The sequence below is a fragment of the Myodes glareolus genome, chromosome 14 (genome assembly GCF_982192425.1).
Source record: "Myodes glareolus chromosome 14, mMyoGla1.1, whole genome shotgun sequence".
Lineage (NCBI taxonomy): Eukaryota > Metazoa > Chordata > Mammalia > Rodentia > Cricetidae > Myodes > Myodes glareolus.
Window position 1 is genome coordinate 69,998,374 of NC_142039.1, and position 19,254 is coordinate 70,017,627.

Below are 19,254 nucleotides of genomic sequence, written 5' to 3' on the forward strand. Positions count from 1 at the left end.
AAGCCTGCAGACCTGAATTTGATCCCTGGAGCCCACACAGTAGGAGGACAGAACTGGCTCCCACAAGCTGTTCTCTGACCTTCACATGTATGCATACATGTACTCACACACAAAACAAATAAACATAAAAGCTAAAAATACAGACCTTACAGAAATTTGTTGGGAAAGTATCTGATCATCTTTCTGTCTCTGTCTATGTACACTGTTAGGTCTCGAACTCAGGACAAATGGCTATCTGAGGTGCCAATTCAACATACCAGATCAGACACTGGCAGTCAGGTTCCCAGTAAGCACCTGTTACAGAGCCATCCCAGCTGGCATACCCAGCCCCCGCCCTGAACCTCTCCAGCCCCTGAGCTTCCTTTCCCTTCCCCCAGTTTCTGATTCCTATATAACCTCAGCCATTTTGGCTACAGTCTCGGTGACCTTCAACTCCAGGTTCCCAGGCACTCTCTTTGCTCCTTCTCCCTTCTCTTCCTTTCTCACTGGCCCCAACCATGGCCCAGTGCAGTTCAGCTGTGGGGTCCCTCATATCCACAACAGACCTCTTTAGTACACACCAAAGAGCATCATGTCCTCATTTTTTTCATTCATATACACATGACCTGGTCCAGCCATTCCATTGGAAACGTGGAGTGACACATCACATGGATTATGAGAAGATATGTTTCCAGTAGCATTATTCATAACCGCTAAAAAGTACACAAAACCAAATAGCCATCAGTTTGTAGACAGATAAGGTGTGCTCTGTCCGTCAAATGGGAAACCATTAAGCAATAAAAGGGGCTGAGCACTGGTAAATGCTGCAATGTGGACGAAACTCAGGAAAGAGGCTTGGGCTTGATGAACATATTTGGGCATCAGCTGCTTATTCCCCAAGAGGATGAGTGGGAATTCTTCAGGAAAGAGAGTAGATTACAAAAAGCGAAGAGCCTATGCCTGGACCAGGAGGGCTCCAACATGTAATGGCCTGGGTTGGAGAAAGGAGCCTAAGAAGGAAGGGTTGGTAGGTAGGCGTTGATGCCATGCCCCAAAGCCGGAGTGTTTCTAAGAAGAGGGTGATGCTGATCAAATTATTCTTTGTATTTAGTGACTGGAGGTCATATTCATTATCCATCATGAGAAGCAAACGTGTCTGGGCATGCTCGGTTCAGCATCATAACGGGTCAAGTTTACTCTAAGTCACCGAAAAGAATTAGCCATAGTGGTTTAGTGACCTTGTCTGGTTCTTCATGAGTTTCTTCAAAGAGTTTTGGCTGAAATAACAAAAAAGGACAGTTTGGAAGGCATGGTAGTAGAGTTTCACCTAGAAAATGCCCAGCAGCTAATACTGTGTCAAATATTAATCTTTTAACAAGTTAAAACAATAAATAGTTATTGTGTCATGGCTCAGGGTCTCTCAGAAGAGTCAGTCTTCAGAACGGCTGAAGGGGTTGAAGATGTCAACCACGGTTGTGGTTAACAGAATGACTGGCGGGGCTGAAGGACCCTTCCTCAAAATGACCCACCAAGAGTTGCTTTCTCCCACAGTGAGCAGCAATCTAAGACAGAGGCTGAAGCCATGATGTCTTTGATTACCCCGGCTTGGAAGCTGGATGCCATCAGGTTGAAGAAGTATCATTACCCAGAATATTCAGAGAAGATAGCAGAAATGAAGGGTGAGAGCAACCTCAGGCTTCTCTGAGCTCAGAGCAGGGGACATGGGGAAGTAAGAAAGTCCAGAAGCAGTGAACAGAGACGTTGTCCAGCCTTCATCCACAACATGGCAACAGAAGTTTCTGCCTCCAGATAAACCTGGAGAGGTAGTCATCACAGTGCCTGTGGTAAGGATGAGGCTCAGGGTTCCCACATTTACTCCTAGCAGCCCTCATCTAGCAGTAAATACAAACCCTCCTAAGTCGCTGGCCACAGTGTATGGGAAATAAATCCGGCACTCACTGAGGTACTAACAAAAAGAATTTCAGGGACCTCTCTAGTACCAGATGTGATAAATCCCAAGCCCCCAGAAGGAACAAAGCAGCATTTAAGGATGAGGGACCACTGGGGCAAACAGCGTGACTGATCCTTCTGCAGCCTGAGCCAGAGAGAAACCTCAGGCTTCAGAACTTGCCTCCTTGCCTCTGGTTCTGTTACAACAATCGCAAGGCACAGAATGACTCAGAACTTAGTTCTGAATGGAGAAACAGTTAGACATCAGATAAAGACACAGGCTTCAAAGTCAGAATGTTTTCCCAGCACACCAAACAAAGGATCGTTTCACCTACGTTACAATATTAATGCAACAAGCAGAATTCGGGACAAAGAGTGCTGTAAGTGATACTTTCCATCAATAAAATAACAACAGACAAAGAGTTATTAAAAATTTTATACATTATATCAGAGTTGAAATAACAAACTTAGAAAATATATTAAAGGAATTTTCTCCCTCGGTATCTAAAAAACAAGCAATAATGGTAAACACACACACATTCGCAGCATCAGCAAGTTAGATTGGTGTCAGGGAAAGCAGCAGAAGTTGCTGAAGCAAATGGGTACAGCTTAGCTCAGAAACCACGCACCTCAACCCCACCTCGATGCTTAGCAGCCTTGGCAGCGTTGGCAAGTAAGCAAATCCCTCTTACTAATGCCCTCAAAGCTTGTGGGATCCAATGAATGGGAACTCTCCTTGTATCCCTGACCAGGAAGTAATACACTGGTTTATAAAGACAACTGGGGGAGCCAGGCAGCTGTGGCACATGCCTTTAATTTAATCCCAGCACTTGGGAGGCAGAGGCAGGTGGATCTTTTGAGTTCTAGGCCAGCCTGATCTACATAGTGGGTTCCAGGACTGCCAGGGCAAAGAATGAGACCATGTCTCAAAAAATACAGCAACAATAACCAACAAACAAACGTTAAAAAAAAAAAACTAGCCATATAAGGAAATGGGGGCTGTTCTGCCTTTTCCATTCGCTTGCCACAGAGTAAGGTTAAACAAGGAATTCCTCACGCCTTTCCCCAAGCTAATAACTCTCTCAATTCATTGACTCTCTGACTGACGTGAAGGAATTTCTGATACTCATGGGAGTAAAAGAGAGCACCCAAGATGGGAGCTTCCTGCAGCCCCTTCCTCCTTGAACTATGCTAAGTTCTCCATGTTTCTGAGTCCCTTGCACAGCTCAGAAGGGGGCTGGCATTTCTTTTTTGGGGGGTGGGGGTGGGGCTGGCATTTCTCAAGACACCCCTCTGGATTCCTCAACAGTAAAAGATTGTTAGCTATCCCTGGAAGGCATTGGTGGGAGTTTCCAGGAGAAAGAAGCTGAACCTGCAGTTTCTTAACTTAGGAGCCCCAGAACGTAACGAAGTGCACACAGTGCAGGCAAGAAAGCCAACACTGACACAATGGGACATCTGTTACTCAAGAAAGCAGAGTGACAACTGCCACGATTCAAGGACAGTCTTGCAAAGAGCATTCTTTCTCCTCTGTGTTTCTTTCTTAGAAGAGAAGAGGGGAGAGAAAGGGAGGAGATATCACCAACCCTTCCACTGCAAGCAATTGTAGGTACAAATTTACCTGTACTAGAATAGGAAGAGCTATTAAATAGGAGATGAAATATTTCAAAGGGTCAGGCTGAAGTTTTAATACTTGGAGCAAGATCACATCAATGATTCCTTTGAAAGAGGCTACAGTAGAGGGTCCTTGGGGAAGTCGCTACTCAGAAAGCAAAAGGATGTCTAGAGAAAGTGGTAGTGGTTATTGGGGGAAAAATAATTTTTTTTTCCTAATCTGTTCCCCTTAAAGTATAAGCAGTGTGAGGCTAAGACCAAGGCAATCACCTCCATAGGCATAGCCCTTAAGTTAATACTCTATATCTAGATTAGAAGTGGCTAAATATTTATATGATCTAAATACACATAGTAAACTATATTTGTCTTTATATTTAGTTCACAATGTGTTTTGGGACTGAATGTTTGCATTTTTCCCAAACTTATACACTGAACTCTTAACCTTCAATGTCTTTGGAGATGGAGTACTTGGGAAGGGCCTAGCTTGTTTTCTGCTGCTTTGGTGAACACCATAACCCAAAGAAACTTGTGGGAGGGAAGGGTTTGTTTCATCTTATACCTTCCAGGAAACAGTCCATTACTGAGGGAATTCAGGGCAGTGATTCAAGGAAGTGACCTAGAGGCAGGGACTGGAGCAGAGGCCATGGAGGAGTACTGCTTACTGGGTTGCTCAAGTTACTCCTTATATAGCCCAGAACCACCTGCCCAGAGGTAGCACTATCCACGGTAAGGTGGACCCTCCTACATCAATCATTAAACAAGAAAATGACCCGATGGATGTGCCTCCAGGTAGAGACAATTCCTCTGCTGAGGTCCCCTTTTCCTCAGTGACTCTAGTTTGTGTCAAGTTGTCAAAAACTGAGCAGCACAGGAGGTCCGGGTTAACTGGTTTAGGGGGATCGGTGGTTTTGCGGGAGGAAGAGGAGGAGCTCTTCCTCCTCTGAGTAACCCAGGCCATGTGAGGACACAGTGATAAGTTCATCATGTGCAACACAAGAGAGAAGTTCCTCTCTAGGAACTGAGTGCACCAGCACTCAACCTTCTTCTAAGACTTGGAAAAATAAATGCCATTTAAACCACACAGTCTGAGATACTCTATTATGGCTGATAGAGTTAAGGCCAAGTAGAGAAAAGTGGCTGAAGGAAAAATGATACATTCATACTTTTTGTTTGTTTGTTTGAGACAGAACCTTGCTGCGGAGCCCAAACTGACCTCAGACTCTTGATTCTCCTGCCTCCACTTCCCTAGTGCTGGAACTTCAGGCGTGTGCTACCAGATACGATTACATACATACATAAAGATTCCTTTGACTGAGTGAGCGACAAGGGAGTGGAAGGAAAGCAGCATCAGGAAGATTGGGACAGAGGTGACAGTAACTTGGCAAGAATAACAGGAGTAGAAGCAAAAAAAAAAAAGTGAACGAATACAAAAGACAGGAGACTTAAAGTAAAAATCAAGCAGATTGCTCACGTGAAAAATTGCTGGCTGGCCATTCACTAATACTAAATACTAATATTTAGAAAATACTGAAAGAAAAATTCCTTCAAAGAAATGGAGAAAAGTAATGGGCCAATCAATTTATAACTAATGTTGACCTCTGTGTGATTTCTTTGGGACTAAATGGCTGTGGGACCTGGTGGTACAGAAAACTCAGTCAACAGAATGGTGCCCACATGAACAACTGCATCCACATAAAGCCTGAGAAAGCTTGGGAAGTAATTCTAGGCATAGAATAATAGAGTTAAGCACGGCTTATTGATAGCAGCACTTTCTCAGGTGGACTCTGCTTGCTAGAGGCAAGTGCTCTCATTTAAGAGAGGCTTCCTGACATTAGCTGCAAAACCCTATAAATCTTTTCAGAGGTCCTGTCACGAAACCGTTAAATGGTGTTGATGAAAAGGTAACCGCATGCTTTTTGGTGATGGCAGGGACCTTGAAATGCCATAGAGTTGTGGCAATAAACAGGGCTCAGGCTGGTACCTCCACCATGAGGCTGCAATCTCAGAAAGCTAAAGAATGAGCTGGATCTAGCCGTCAAAGTCAGGGCTTTAATCCTACCCATATTGCTTAGCAAATTAAAGACTCATGTGGTCAGAAAAAGAGAGAGAAATACAGTAAAAATAGATTCAAAGACAAAAAAACTCTAAATGGTTTACTGTGTGTTTAAAAATATATGTAGGCTTGGGAGAAAAAAAAAGCATAAAGCCCTTAAAAGAAAAAAGAAAGTAGTTGGGTGTGGTGGCTCACACCTTCAATCCCAGCACTTGAGAGGTAGAGGCAGCCAGATCTCTGTGAGTTCAAGGAGAGCCTGGTCTACAGAGAGAGTTCCAGGACAGCCAAAGATACACAGAGAAACCCTGTTTCAAAAAGCCAAAAAATAAAAATAAAAGAAATACAGGTTAAAATAAAGCCATATAAAGATGAAAAATAAACAGAGAGTCTGGATACTGTATGTTATTATGCTCTCTTTGAATTGTTGGAATGCTGAGGAAAGAGCAACAGCTGATAAAAGACATTTAAATATAAATGCTGCTGGATTAATAAAACATAAATATTTTGTAAATGCCTTGACTTCAAACTTAAAGTCAAAAGATATGTTACTTTGGAGAGGAGGTTTTGCTTTTGTTTCCACAGAAAATGAGAGGCTATGGACTTATTCTGGACTAAAAAAAATAAGGTTTGATCAAGGAAGACCCCCTAAGAAATCTCTGATAGGAGTGGATGGCCTATCTGATAGGAGTAGATGTCTGAGTTCTACATCCAGAGCAGATTCAAGACTGTTGCCTGAAATGATCAAGCCTCACAGGATATTCCAATCATGACTTGATCATAATTCTATAATTTTTTAGGTCCCCATAAGATTATCAGCACCCCCAACCAGCAGGAAGTAGCCTGGAAAACTACTCCCACATTCCCAAAAAAATGGACTATGGATATTTTCCTTTGTTTAGAATGTTGGTTACAAGTTATTATGGATAATGGTCAGGAGAAAAGCTAAACAAAGGATATCAGATTCAGAATTCTTGTTTTTTAAAAAGGGGGGAAGTGCTGTGGGACAATGGTTTGTACCCTGTCAACCGTGTTTTAATAAAATGCTGATTGGCCATTATCCAGGCAGGAAGTATAGGTGGGGCAATGAGAATTATAGGAAGAAGAAAATTCTTTCCTGTAGTTGTGACCCAGTCACAGAAAAAGCAAGATGTGACTGCCTCACCAAAAAAGGTACCAAGCCACATGGCTAACCAGGCAAGAATTATGGGTTAATGTAAGTTATAAGAATTAGTTAATAAGAAGCCTGAGCTAATGGGCCAATCAGTTTATAACTAATGTAGACCTCTGTACATTTCTTTGGGGCTAAACGGCTGTGGGACCTGGTGGGACAGAAATCCTCAGTCAACAGAAAAAGACAAAAAAAAATGGAAGAAATCAACAAATCCCTTAAATAAAACCAAGAAGAAGCAATCAAACAGATGAAAAAAACGATTCAAGACTTGAAAACCGAAATAGAGACAATAAAGAAAACACAAACCAAGGGAATTATAGAAATGGAAATTATGAGAAAGTGATCAGGAACCACAAACGCTAGCATAAACAGCAGAATACAAGAGATGGAAGAGAGAATATCAAGCACTGAAGATACAATAGAAGAAATAGACTCATCGGTCAAAGAAAACATTAAATCTAACAAAAGCTTAACACAAAATATCCAGGAAATATGAGACACCATGAAAAGACCAAACCTAAGAATAATATGAATAGAAGGAGGAGAATTTTAATTCAAAAACATAGAAAAATATTCAACAAAATCAAGGAAGAAAATTTTCCAACCTAAAAGAAGATATGCTTACAGTACACAAGATAGACTGGATCAAAAAAAAGTCTCCTTGCCACATAGTAATAAAAACACTAAACATACAGAATAAAGAAAGAATATTAAAGAGCTGCAAAGGAAAACGGCCAAGTAACACATAATGGCAGACCTATCAGAATTACACCTGACTTCCCAATGGAAACAATGAAAACTAGAAGGTCCTGGTCAAGCATTATACAGACATAAGAGAACATGGATGCCAGCCCAGACAACTATACCCAGCAAAATTTTCAATCACCATAGATGGACAAAACAAGATATTCCAGGACAGAACCAGATTTAACCAATACTTAGCCACAAGCCCAACCCTACATAAAGTGCAAGAAGGATAATTCCAAACCAAGGAAGTTGTAGATGATCTCACAGCAGCAAATCCCAAAGAAGGGAAAAACACACACAATAACATCACCAACAATAAAAAGTAAATTAACAGGAACTAGCAACCATTGGTCATTAATGTCCCTTAATATCAATGGACTCAACTCACCTATAAAAAGACACAGACTAACAGACTGTATACAAAAACAGAATCCATCCTTCTGCTGCATAAAAGAAACACACCTCAACCTCAAAGACAGATATCGCCTCAGAGTAAAGGGTAGGAAAAAAAAAATTCCAATCAAATGGACCTAAGAAACAAGCTGGTGTAGCTACCCTAATATCTAACAGAATAGAATTCAAACTAAAATCAATCAAAAGAAACAAGGACATTTCATATTAGTCACAGGAAAAATCCATCAAGAGAAAATCTCAATACTGAACATCTATGCCCCAAATGCAAGGCACCCTCATATGTAAAATAAACACTTCTAAAGCTTAAATCACACATTAAACCACACACACTCACAGTGGAAGATTTCAACACCCTACTCTCACCACTGGACAGGTCTGTCAGACAGAAAATTAACAGAGAAATAAGGGAATAACATATTATGATTCAAATAGACTTAACAAAGATCTATAGAATATTCCATGCAAACATAAAAGAATATATCTTCTTCTCAGTACCTCATGGAACCTTCTCAAAAATTGACCACATACTAGGCAACAAAGCAAACCTCAACAGATACAAAAGAAATTGGAATAATCCCCATGTAGCTTATCAGATCACCATGGCTTAAAATTAGAATTCAACAGCAACACTAATTTCAGAAAGCCCACAAACACATGCTCACCTGAATCATCAATGGGTCCATGAACAAATAAAGGAAGAACTTAAAGTCCTTCTAAAATTCAATGAAAATGACCACACAACATACCCAAATTTATGGGCAGTGTTAAGAGGAAAGTTCATAGCACTAAATGCCTACATAAAGAAGCTGGGGAAAACCCACACTAGTGAGTTAACAGAACACCTGAAAACTCTAGAACAAAAAGAAGCAAGCTCACTCAGGAGGACGAGATGGCAGAAAATAATCAAATTGAGAGCTAAAATCTACAAAATAGAAACAAAGAAAACAATACAAAGAATCAATGAGACCAAGAGTTGGTTCTTCAAGAAAATCAACAAAATAGACAAACCTTTATCCAAACTAACCAAAAGGCAGAGAGAGAATATTCAAATTAACAAAATCAGAAATGAAAAGGGGAACATCAGACATGGAGGAAATCCAGAGAATCATTAGGTCATATTTTGAAAACCTGTAATTCACAAAACTAGAAAACATAAAGGAAATAGACAATTTTCTGGATAAATAGCACTTACTAAAATTGAATCAAGACCAGATAAGAAAATTAAACAGACCTATAACTGCTAAAGAAATAGAAACAGTCATCAAAAGTCTCCCAACCAAAAAAAACCCAGGACTAGATGGTTTCAGTGTAGAATTCTACAAGATTTTCAAAGAAGAACTAATACCAATACTCCTCAAATTGTTCCATATAATGGAAACAGAAGGAACAATGCCAAACTCTTGCTATGAGGTTACAATTACCTTGATACTCAAACCACACAAAGACATTACTAAGAAAGAGAATTACAGATCAATCTCATGAACATTGATGCAAAAATAGTCAATAAAATACTGGCAAATCAAATCCAAGAACACATGAAAAAATTCATCCACCATGATCAAGTTGGTTTCAACCCAGAGATGCAGGGGTGGAAACATACAAAAATCTGTCAATGTAATCCACCATATAAACAAACTGAAAATTAAAAACCACATGATCATCTCATTAGATGCCTTTGACAAAATACAACATTCCTACAACGATAAAGATCTTGCAGAGAACAGGTATACAAGGAACATACCGAATATAATAAAGGCAATATACAGCGAACCAACAGCCAACATCAAAATAAATGGAGAGAAACTCAAAATGATCCCACTGAAATCAGGAACAAGACAAGGTTGTCTACTAGATATCTATTCGATAGAGTACTTGAGGTTCTAGCTAGAGCAATAAAACAACAAAAAAAGATTGTAACATGAGGGCCGGCTTGTTGGGGTTTCTGTCCCACCTGGTACCCCACAGCTCGCAAATCCCAAAGAAAATCACACACAGGACTCCATAAGATTATAAACTCATTGGCCCATTAGCTCAGTCTTCTTATTGACTAATTCTTACATCTTACGGTAACCCATAATTCTTGTCTGTGTTAGCCATGTGGCTCAGTACCTTTTCCAGTGGTCAGCTCACATGTTGCTTCTTTGGTGATCTGGGCAGGAATGGTGGAGGGAGCTTCCTGCTTCCCAGCATTCTCCTATTCTCATTGCATTACCTCTACTTCCTGTCTGGTTTTCCCACCTATACTTCCTGTCTGGCCAATCAGTATTTACTTAAAATATGATTGACAGATTACAGACAATTCTCCCGCACCATTTCCTCCTCTTTTTTTTTTCTTTAACAGAGGAAAATATCCATAGTCCATTTTTTGGGGGGAATGTGGGCGTAGTTTTCCAGGCTACTTCCTGCTGATTGGGGGCACTGATAATCTTATGGGGACCTAAAGAAAATTTAGAGTTATAATCAAGTCCTGACTGGAGTATCCTGTGAGTCTTGATCATCTCGGGCAGCAGTCTTGAATCAGTTCTGGATGTAGAACTCAGACATCTGGGCCATCCGTTCCTACCGGAGATTTCTCAGGTGATCTTCCTTGATCAAACTGGATTTTTCTTAACTCAGAATGAATCCACAGCCTCTCATTTTCTGTGGAAACAAAAGCAAAATCTCTTCCCCAAGGTAACATACCTTTTGACTTCAATTTTGAAGCCAAGGTATTTTCAAAATACCTATCTTGGGTTAGTTCAGCAGCATTTATAAACAAATATCTTTTAGCAGCTGTTGCTTCTTCCTCAGCATTCAAACAATTCAAAGAAAGCATAATAGCATACAGTATCAAGATTCTCCATGTATTTTCCATCTTTATGCGGCTTTATTTCAACCTCTATTTCTTTTATTTTTATTTTTAACTTTTGGCTTTTTGAGACAGGTTCTCTGTATTTATCTTTGTCCTGGAATAACTCTGTAGACCAGGCTGTCCTTGAACTCACAGAGATCCCTCCGCCCCCCCCCCCCCGCCTCTGCCTCCCCAGTGCTGGGCTCAAAGGTGTATGCTACCACACCTTGAACTCACAGAGATCTGTCTGCTCTGCCTCCCAGGCATTGGATTAAAGATGTGTGCTACCACACATTGAAGTCACAGAGGTCAATCTATCTCTGCCCCTTGAAGTCTCAGAGGTCAATCTACCTCTGCCTCCCAGGCATTGGTATAGTACGAGGGCCAGCTCGTTGGGATATCTGTTCCCGCCCAGTACCCCACAACCGGCAAGTTCCAGAGAAAATCAATCACACAGAGATCTCTATAAGTTATAAAGCTGATTGGCCCATTAGGTCAGGCTACTTATTAGTTCTTATGACACATATTACCCCATTATCCTTATCTATGTTAGCCATATGGCTTGGTACCTTTTTAAGCTGGGCAAGTTACATGTTGCCTCTTCGGTGGTCTGCACAGGAGTGGCAGAGGGAGCTTCTGCTTCCAGAATACTCCCAGTCTCTTTGCTCCAACCCTACTTCCTGTCTGGCTTTCCCACCTATACTGCCTGTCTGGCCAATCAGCGTTTTATTAAAATATGATTGACAGAATACAGACAATTCTCCCACACCATTTCCCTCTTTTTTTTTTTAAACAAAGGAAAATACCCATAGTCCATTTGTTGGGTATGTGGCCATAGTATTTCAGGCTACTTCCTGCTGGTTGGGGGCACTGATAATTTTATGGGGACCTAAAGAAAATTTAGAGTTATAATCAAGTCCTGACTGGAGTATCCTGTGAGTCTTGATCATCTCAGGCAGCAGTCTTGAATCTGTTCTGGATGTAGAATTCAGACATCCAGGCCATCTGTTCCTACCGGAAATTTCTCAGGAGGTCTCCCTTGATCAAAGATGATTTTTCTTAACTCTGAATAAATCCAGAGCCTCTCATTTTCTGTGGAAACAAAAGCAAAATCTCTTCTCCAAAGTAACATACCTTTTGACTTCAATTTTGAAGCCAGGGTATTTTCAAAATACCTATCTTGGGTTAGTTCAGCAGCATTTATAAACAAAAGTCTCTTAGCAGCTGTTGTTCCTTCCTCAACAATCAAACAATTCAAAGAGAGCATAATAACATACAGTATCAAGATTCTCTTTGTATTTTCCATCTTTGTGTGGCTTTACTTTAACCTCTATTTCTTTTATTTTTACTTTTGCTTTTTGAGACAGGTTCTCTGTATATCTTTGTCCTGGAATAACACTGTAGATCAGGCTGTCCTTGAACTCACAGAGATCTTTCTGTCTCTGCCTTCCTAGTACTGGGCTCAAAGGTGTTTGCTACCACACCTTGAACTCACAGAGATCCACGTGTGTCTCTGCTTCCCCAGTGCTGGGTTCAAAGGTGTATTCTACCACACCTTGAACTCAGAGATCTATCTGTCTCTGCCTCCCAGGCGTTGGGATTAAAGGTTTGTGCTACCACACCTTGAAGTCACAAAGGTCAACTACCTCTGTCCCTTAAAGTCTCAGAGGTCAACGTACCTCTGCCTCCCAGGCATTGGGATTAAAGGTGTGTACCACCACACCCTATATCTCCCTTTCTTTCTTTTTTATTTTTAATGACTTTAACCTTTAGCCTGCATATATTTTTCTAACACACTGTAAAACATTTAGAAGTTTTCTTCATCTTTGAACCTCTCTTTACTGTATCTCTCTTTCTTTTTCTGACCACATGAGTCTAAAACCATGGCTTTGACGGTTAGATCCAGCTCATTCCTTAGCTTTCCAGGCTCATGGCTGAGATACCAGCCAGAGCTGTGTTCACTGCCACAACTCTATGGCGTTTCAAGGTCCTTGTTAGCCAGCAAGCCGCAGCATTCTGCTCACAGACCACACTCAGTCCGACTGCCTGCCTGAAAGAGTCAGAGATTGCCCTGGCAGGACAGCCCAGAAAGCTGGCATGTTAAAACAGTGCAGCTTTTTTTCTGCTACGACTGACAACCGAAAAGCATGCGTTCAGCTTTTCATCAATACTATTTAAGTATTTCGTGGCAGGACCTTTTAAAAGAGCTGCAGGGTTTTGCAGCTAAAGCTGAGTCAGGAAGCCTCTCTTAAATGAGAGCATTTGCTTGCCTCTAGCAAGCAGAGCAGACCCGAGAAATTACTTCTACCAAGAAACCATGCTTTACTCTATTCTTTCCCAAGCTTTCTCAGGCTTTCTGTGGATTCAGTTATCCACGTCTGGGCGCCATATGTAACATGAGGGGGCCAGCTTGTTGGGGTTTCCGTCCTGCCTGGTACCCCACAACCGGCAAATCCCAAAGAGAAATAACACAGAGTCTACATTAGGTTATAAACTGATTGGCCCATTAGGTCAGGCTTCTTATTAGCCCTTGTAACTTATATTAACCCATTATTCTGATCTATGTTAGCCATATGGCTTGGTACCTTTTCCAGCTGTCAGCTTCACATGCTGCCTCTTCGGTGGTCTGAGCAGGAATGGCGGAGGGAGCTTCTGCTTCCAGAATACTCCCAGTCTCTTTGCTCCACCCCTACTTCCTGTCTAGCTTTCCCACCTATACTGCCTGCCTGGCCAATCAGCATTTTATTAAAATATGATTGACAGAATACAGACAATTCTCCCACACCACATTGGGATTAAAGGTGTGTACCACCACACCCTACTTCTCTCTTTCTTTCTTTTTTATTTTTAATGACTTTAACCTTTAGCTTACATATATTTTTAACACACTGTAAACCATTTAGAGGTTTTCTTCCTCTTTGAATCTCTCTTTACTGTATATCTCTCTTTTTCTGACCACATGAGCCTTTAATTTACTAAGCAATATGGAGAGCCGTGGCTTTGACGGCTAGATCCAGTCCATTCCTTAGCTTTCCAGCCTCATGGCAGAGGGTCGCAAGAGCCATTTTTATTGCCACAATTCTGTGGCGGTTCAAGGTCCTTGCCAGCAAGCAAGCTGCAGCATTCTGCTCACAGATCACTCTCAGTCAGGCTGCCTGCTTGAAAGAGTCAGAGTTTGCCCTGGCAGGATGGCCCAGAAAGCTGGCATTTGAAAACAGCGCAACTTTTTTTTCTGCTACGGCTGAAAACTGAGAAGCATGCAGTCAGCTTTTCATCAACACCATTTAAGTGTTTCGTGGCAGGACCTCTTAAAAGAGCTGCAGGGTTTTGCAGCTAAAGCTGTGTAAGGAAGCCTCTCTTAAATGAGAGTGTTTGCTTGCCTCTAGCAAGCAGAGCAGAACCGAGAAATTGCTGCTACCAAGAAAACATGCTTTATTCTTTGCCAAGCTTTCTCAGGCTTTCTGTGGATGCAGTTATCCACGTGGCACCAAAGGGATACAAATTGGAAAAGAAGAAGTCAAACTCTCACTATTTGCTGATGATATGATAGTTTACATTAGAGACCTCAAAAATTCTACCAAGGAACTTCTACAACTCCTAAACACTTTCAGTAATGTAGCAGGATACAAGATTAACTCAAAAAAATCAGTAGTCCTCCTTCACAAAGATGATCAATAGGCTGAGAAAGAAATCAGAGAAACATTACCCTTCACAATAGCCACAAACAACATCTTGGAGTAACTCTAACCACACAAGTGGACGACCTATATGACAAGAACTTCAAATCTTTGAAGAAAGAAATTGAAGAAAACACCCGAAAATAGAAAGATCTCCCATCCTATTGGGTAGGTAGAACTAACATAGTAAAGATGGCAATCTTCCCAAAAGCAATCTACAGATTCAGTGCAATGCCCAGGGAAATTCTTCACAGACCTCGAAAGAACAATACTCAACTTCATGTGGAAAAGCCAAAAATTCAGGATAACCAAAACAGTCCTGTATAATAAAGGAACTTTTGGAGGCATCACCATCCCTGACTTTAAACTCTACTACAGAGCTACAGTACTGAAGACTGCCTGGTACTGGCATAAAAACAAACAGGAGGACCAATGGAAAATACTGTAAGAAAGTAAATAACTTTTTGTTTTTGAAAGAAAATAATTTCTGTGGGGAGAGCAAAGGTGAATTCAGATGCCAAGAAACATCACTGTCCACTTGGAGATTTGCAAATGAAGCTTTAAGGACAGGCTGGGTTGGAGATAAACACGTTGGGTGTTGTTAGCATTAAGATAATCACTGAAGCCATGGGAATAGTTGAGATTATGTGAGGAGAAAGTAACTTCGGAAGTGGCCCAGGTCAACACGCTGAGGAGCATCATGAAGATTTAAGGACTGGTGGTGTGGGAGGTCTTTCTATGTGTTGTTTTGATTGGTTAATGAATAAAGGAACTTCTTTGGGCTTATAGCAGAGCTATAGGGGAACAGAGCTAGGTGGGGAAAACTAAATGGAGCCGCCGCTGGAGATAGACGTGCTGAAACTTTGCTGGTAGGCCATGACCTCGTGGTGATATACAGATGACTAGAAATGGGTTAAATTAAGATGTAAGAGTTAGCCAATAAGAAGCTAGAGCTAATGGACCAAGCAGTGATTTAATTAATACAGTTTCTGTGTGATTATTTCAGTTCTGGGGGCCGGGATGAACAAGAGATTCCTTGCAACAGACTGGGAGTGGAGAGATGGCTCGGCAATTAAGAGAACTTGCTGTTATGGCAGAGAACCCGGGCTTAGTTCCCGGCACCCATATGATTCACAACTTCCTATAACTCTAATTTCAGGAGATTCAGTGCCCTTGTCTAACCTCTGAAGCCACCAGGCATCTGTGTAGTGCATGTACGTACGTACATACATACATACATACATACATACTAGCAAAACACTCATTCATATAAAATAATGAATTTAAAAAATCTAAAATAGTTTTTAAAAACAAGAAACTAAAAAAAAAATTAAGCTCAGCAGTGGTAGTACACAACTTTGATCCCCACACTCAGGAGGCAGAGTCAGGTGAGTTTGAGGCCAGCCTGGTCTACAGAGCAAGTTCCAGAATAACCAAGGCTACACACAGAGAAACCCTATCTCAAAAAACTAAAAGGAAAAAAAAATTAGGTCTGACCAGAGGGATAGGAATCGGGAGAGACTACAAAGAACTGACAAGAGAAATGCAAACACAAAGCCTAGAAAATGCAAGGTTTCCAAAAAAGGCGACTTTGGCCCAGAGAGCCAGGGATGGTCCAGCATCCTAGATTCAATTCCCAGTGTGCAAGTGTGAGAGCTAAAATGAATGTGTCATAGCAATTCAGGAAGCTCAGTTTACTGAATCCCTTCATAGCAATTCACCTATTGGATCTGAAATCCATGCATCATAAACTACCTGACCACAAGGCCAGCGATCTCTCTCTCCTTTCCCTCCTCTTCTCTTTTTCTCTCACCCTGGCTGATCTCAGCCTTCAAGTACTAGGACTGAAGGCATGCACCACCGTGCCTGGCTCAGACCAGTGAGTCTTAAACTGTGTTCACCAGACTTTAGGCAATGTCAAAGTCACCTGGGAACCTGAAAGAAATACTAGTTTGGGGACCTCACAACATTTGGTTTCTCAGTCAGAAATGCTGGTGTCATCCAGAAGTTTACTAAAGATTAAAAACACCACACTAGACATGGCTTAGAGCACCCAACAGCTGTTCCTGTAGGGAAAAACAAAAACAAAAACCCTTTTTGCTAAAGACATTTTAATTCGAATCTATTACTCTATTTTTCAGTTATTTGAGCCCAATTGACAGGATTTTGCCAATATCCCACATTTTAAAAATAAACATGGGTCGTATTTTGATTTTAATGTCCCTGCCCTCCAACAGATAAACCAAAGAATTCACTACTTACCAATGCTTCCCTCTGTGGGACACACAATTTTATCCTTATAACTTCTGCTTGTTCCCAGCGGGAGTATCCATGCACTCTGGGACCCCATAGCTCTCTCTACCTGACTGCCTTTTCTGCGTTTCAGCCAACTAGTAACTCAATAACTCTTCACATCTGACAGTTTAAATTCCTGAGACACGAGTTGTTAGTGAAACTGCAGATTGGTACAACTTAGGGTAATTTGGCAACATTTGCCAAAATAACAATAAAAACATAGATTTGATCCAATAATTCCACTTCTGGGAATTTATCCTACAGATCTACCTGCACATACGAAGAAGTGGGGGTCTCTTACCTACCTCAGTCAGAAGTCAGGTCACCTTCTAATCAACTGACTGCTTTAGTCAATAAGACACCAAGCTCAGGTGACCTTTCTCAGACACTGGCGGCCTTCCTAACCTGTTGGAGTCTCTCACACTGTCTGTCAGTTGGAGGCCGCACCACCATCAGTGAGAAGCTCTATCAGTGGCCAAGTCAGCTCACCTCTAGTGACCCCTCTCTGTGGGAATCACGCAGCTGATCAACCTTCCGGCACCTGCAGGCTAGGAGCTAATCACCAGCACCGCACGCACGCACACTGTGATCAGTTGAGAGCTGGGATGGACACCCCCTCAACATCAACGTTTTTCACACCCGCGAACCGCACGGCCCAGCCTCTCAGTTCTCTCCCTCCCTTCCCTGTGTCCTCCCCACCCCCGCCCCACCCCCACTTCCTCCTTTCCCTCTTTCTTTCCCTGAGGGAAAGGCAGACCGGCGCCTCCAGGGCTCAGTCTCACTCAGGCGCGGCTGCCCGGCGGAGCGGTGGGCGGGGCTCAGGCGGGGGCGGGGCAATGGAGGGGGCGGGGCCGGCGGGGTACTAACCCCAGTGTCGGCGACGCGGTCGCTGCAGTCGCTTCGGCAGCTGGAGTCGAAGTCGCCGTCGCCGGGGTCGCTGGCCGCTCGCGCGTGGCTCAGCCGGGCCCGTAGCCATGGAGGACTTCATCGTGATCTCCGACGACAGCGGCTCCGAGAGCTCGGCCGGGACCCGCTCGGGCAGGGCGCGGAGATTGCGTCGGGCCCTGTCCCGGACCCCCGGCGCGCTGCCCCGCCGAACTGTGGTGAGTGAGCCCGCTGCCGCTCGCCACGCCCCACGGGACCCGAGCGTCGCCTCCGCGGGGCCTCGGCGTTGCGACCCTGGTTCCCCGCCGCCGCGTCTTCCCGCCTTTGGCGGCCTCTGGCCTCGAGGAGCGCTGCGGCGCCGCCGGCACGGCAGGCCTCGGGCTGACCAGCGCGGAGCCCTACAGGGCTGCGCCGCCCGAGCGGGCCGAGCACATGGGCGACACACTGGGCACCAGTGCGCGCTGCCGTTCAGTGGCTGGCGGTGGCCCGCGGCCCCGGGTGGCCCCAGAGCTTTGGCAGCGGGAAGAGGAGGTGGGGGTTCTGGCCAGGCCGCAGCCGCTGCTAGACCTCGAGGCGGGCGCGCGGGAGCGCGTAATTGTTTGGCTTGTGATGGGGCACAGATGTGTGTAGCGAGGTAACAGGAGCCCCGGCTGCGAGCGAGGGAAGCGCCGCCCTTGGCACGGGGGCGGCTGCGCTCCGGGGCCTAGTTCCCTAGCCAGGGGCCCGATTTTTGAGTTGTGGAGAAGGACAGTTTAATTCGTTTTGCAAAAGCGAATCGCGTACAAAGCCCGAGGGCGGGGCACTTGCACCTTTTGTTTTTCCTCCAGATCCTTTATCTCTGCCCTTGCCCCTGAAGTGGTGAATGAAAATATTTGTAGTCTCTGCCTTTCTAGAAACCTCCACAGAAATCTAGAGAACCCCTACCGTGCTCCAGATACTGTTGCTTCGGTTGCTCCAGGGGTCATTTTCTGTTCTACCTAATCTGTGTCCTAAATCAAGGTCAGCTGCTGCAGAAGCCCACAATCACTCTTGGAGTGCTCATTCATTCTAGGTTGCCTTTGGGAAGTTGGAGGCATTTCCTACACCCAAACGTAGGTTGTCTGAGTTAGGGGTCCATAGCTGTGATGAAACACCATGCACATCCACATCACTCTTCATGTCAGAAACACAGGACAGGAACGCAAGAAGGACAGGAACCTGGAGGCAGGAGCTGATGCAGAGGCAGGCATAGGGGAAGGGATGCAAACTGACTTGCTCTGCTTGGCTTGCTCAGCCTGCTTACAAATCCCGAGACCACCTGCCCAGGGGTGGCCCCACCCACAATGGAATGGACCTTCCTCCAAAAATCATGAATTAAGAAAATGCCTTACAGTCTTCCTTACAGCCCCATCTTATGGAGGCATTTTCTCAACTGAGGTTCCTTTCTCTCAGATCACTCTAACTTGGAACAAGTTGATATAAAACTAACCAGCATAGTAGAAGAAGAGCTTAATTTGTGTTTTTGTATTATCCAGCTTGTAAATATATCTTTATTCTAGTGCATCTTTTAATAGTACCTTTATTATGGTACGATTCCATATAATAAAATTCATCCATACAATACCTTGGAATGTACAGCCTTCATTACTAATAAATCATT

The 19,254-nt window shown here is 43.2% G+C and overlaps 1 protein-coding gene across 1 annotated transcript in view; it reads left to right on the plus strand.

Annotated features, from left to right (window-relative positions):
* The first annotated feature begins 17,613 nt into the window (after positions 1-17,613).
* Simc1 (SUMO interacting motifs containing 1) overlaps positions 17,614-19,254 on the plus strand; it is a 34,064-nt gene continuing 32,423 nt past the window's right edge. Inside the window, exon 1 of the mRNA XM_085699541.2 lies at positions 17,614-17,833. Coding sequence (XP_085555667.2) covers positions 17,705-17,833 — 129 coding nt within the window. The 5' untranslated portion in view covers positions 17,614-17,704. The remainder of the gene's footprint in view (positions 17,834-19,254) is intronic.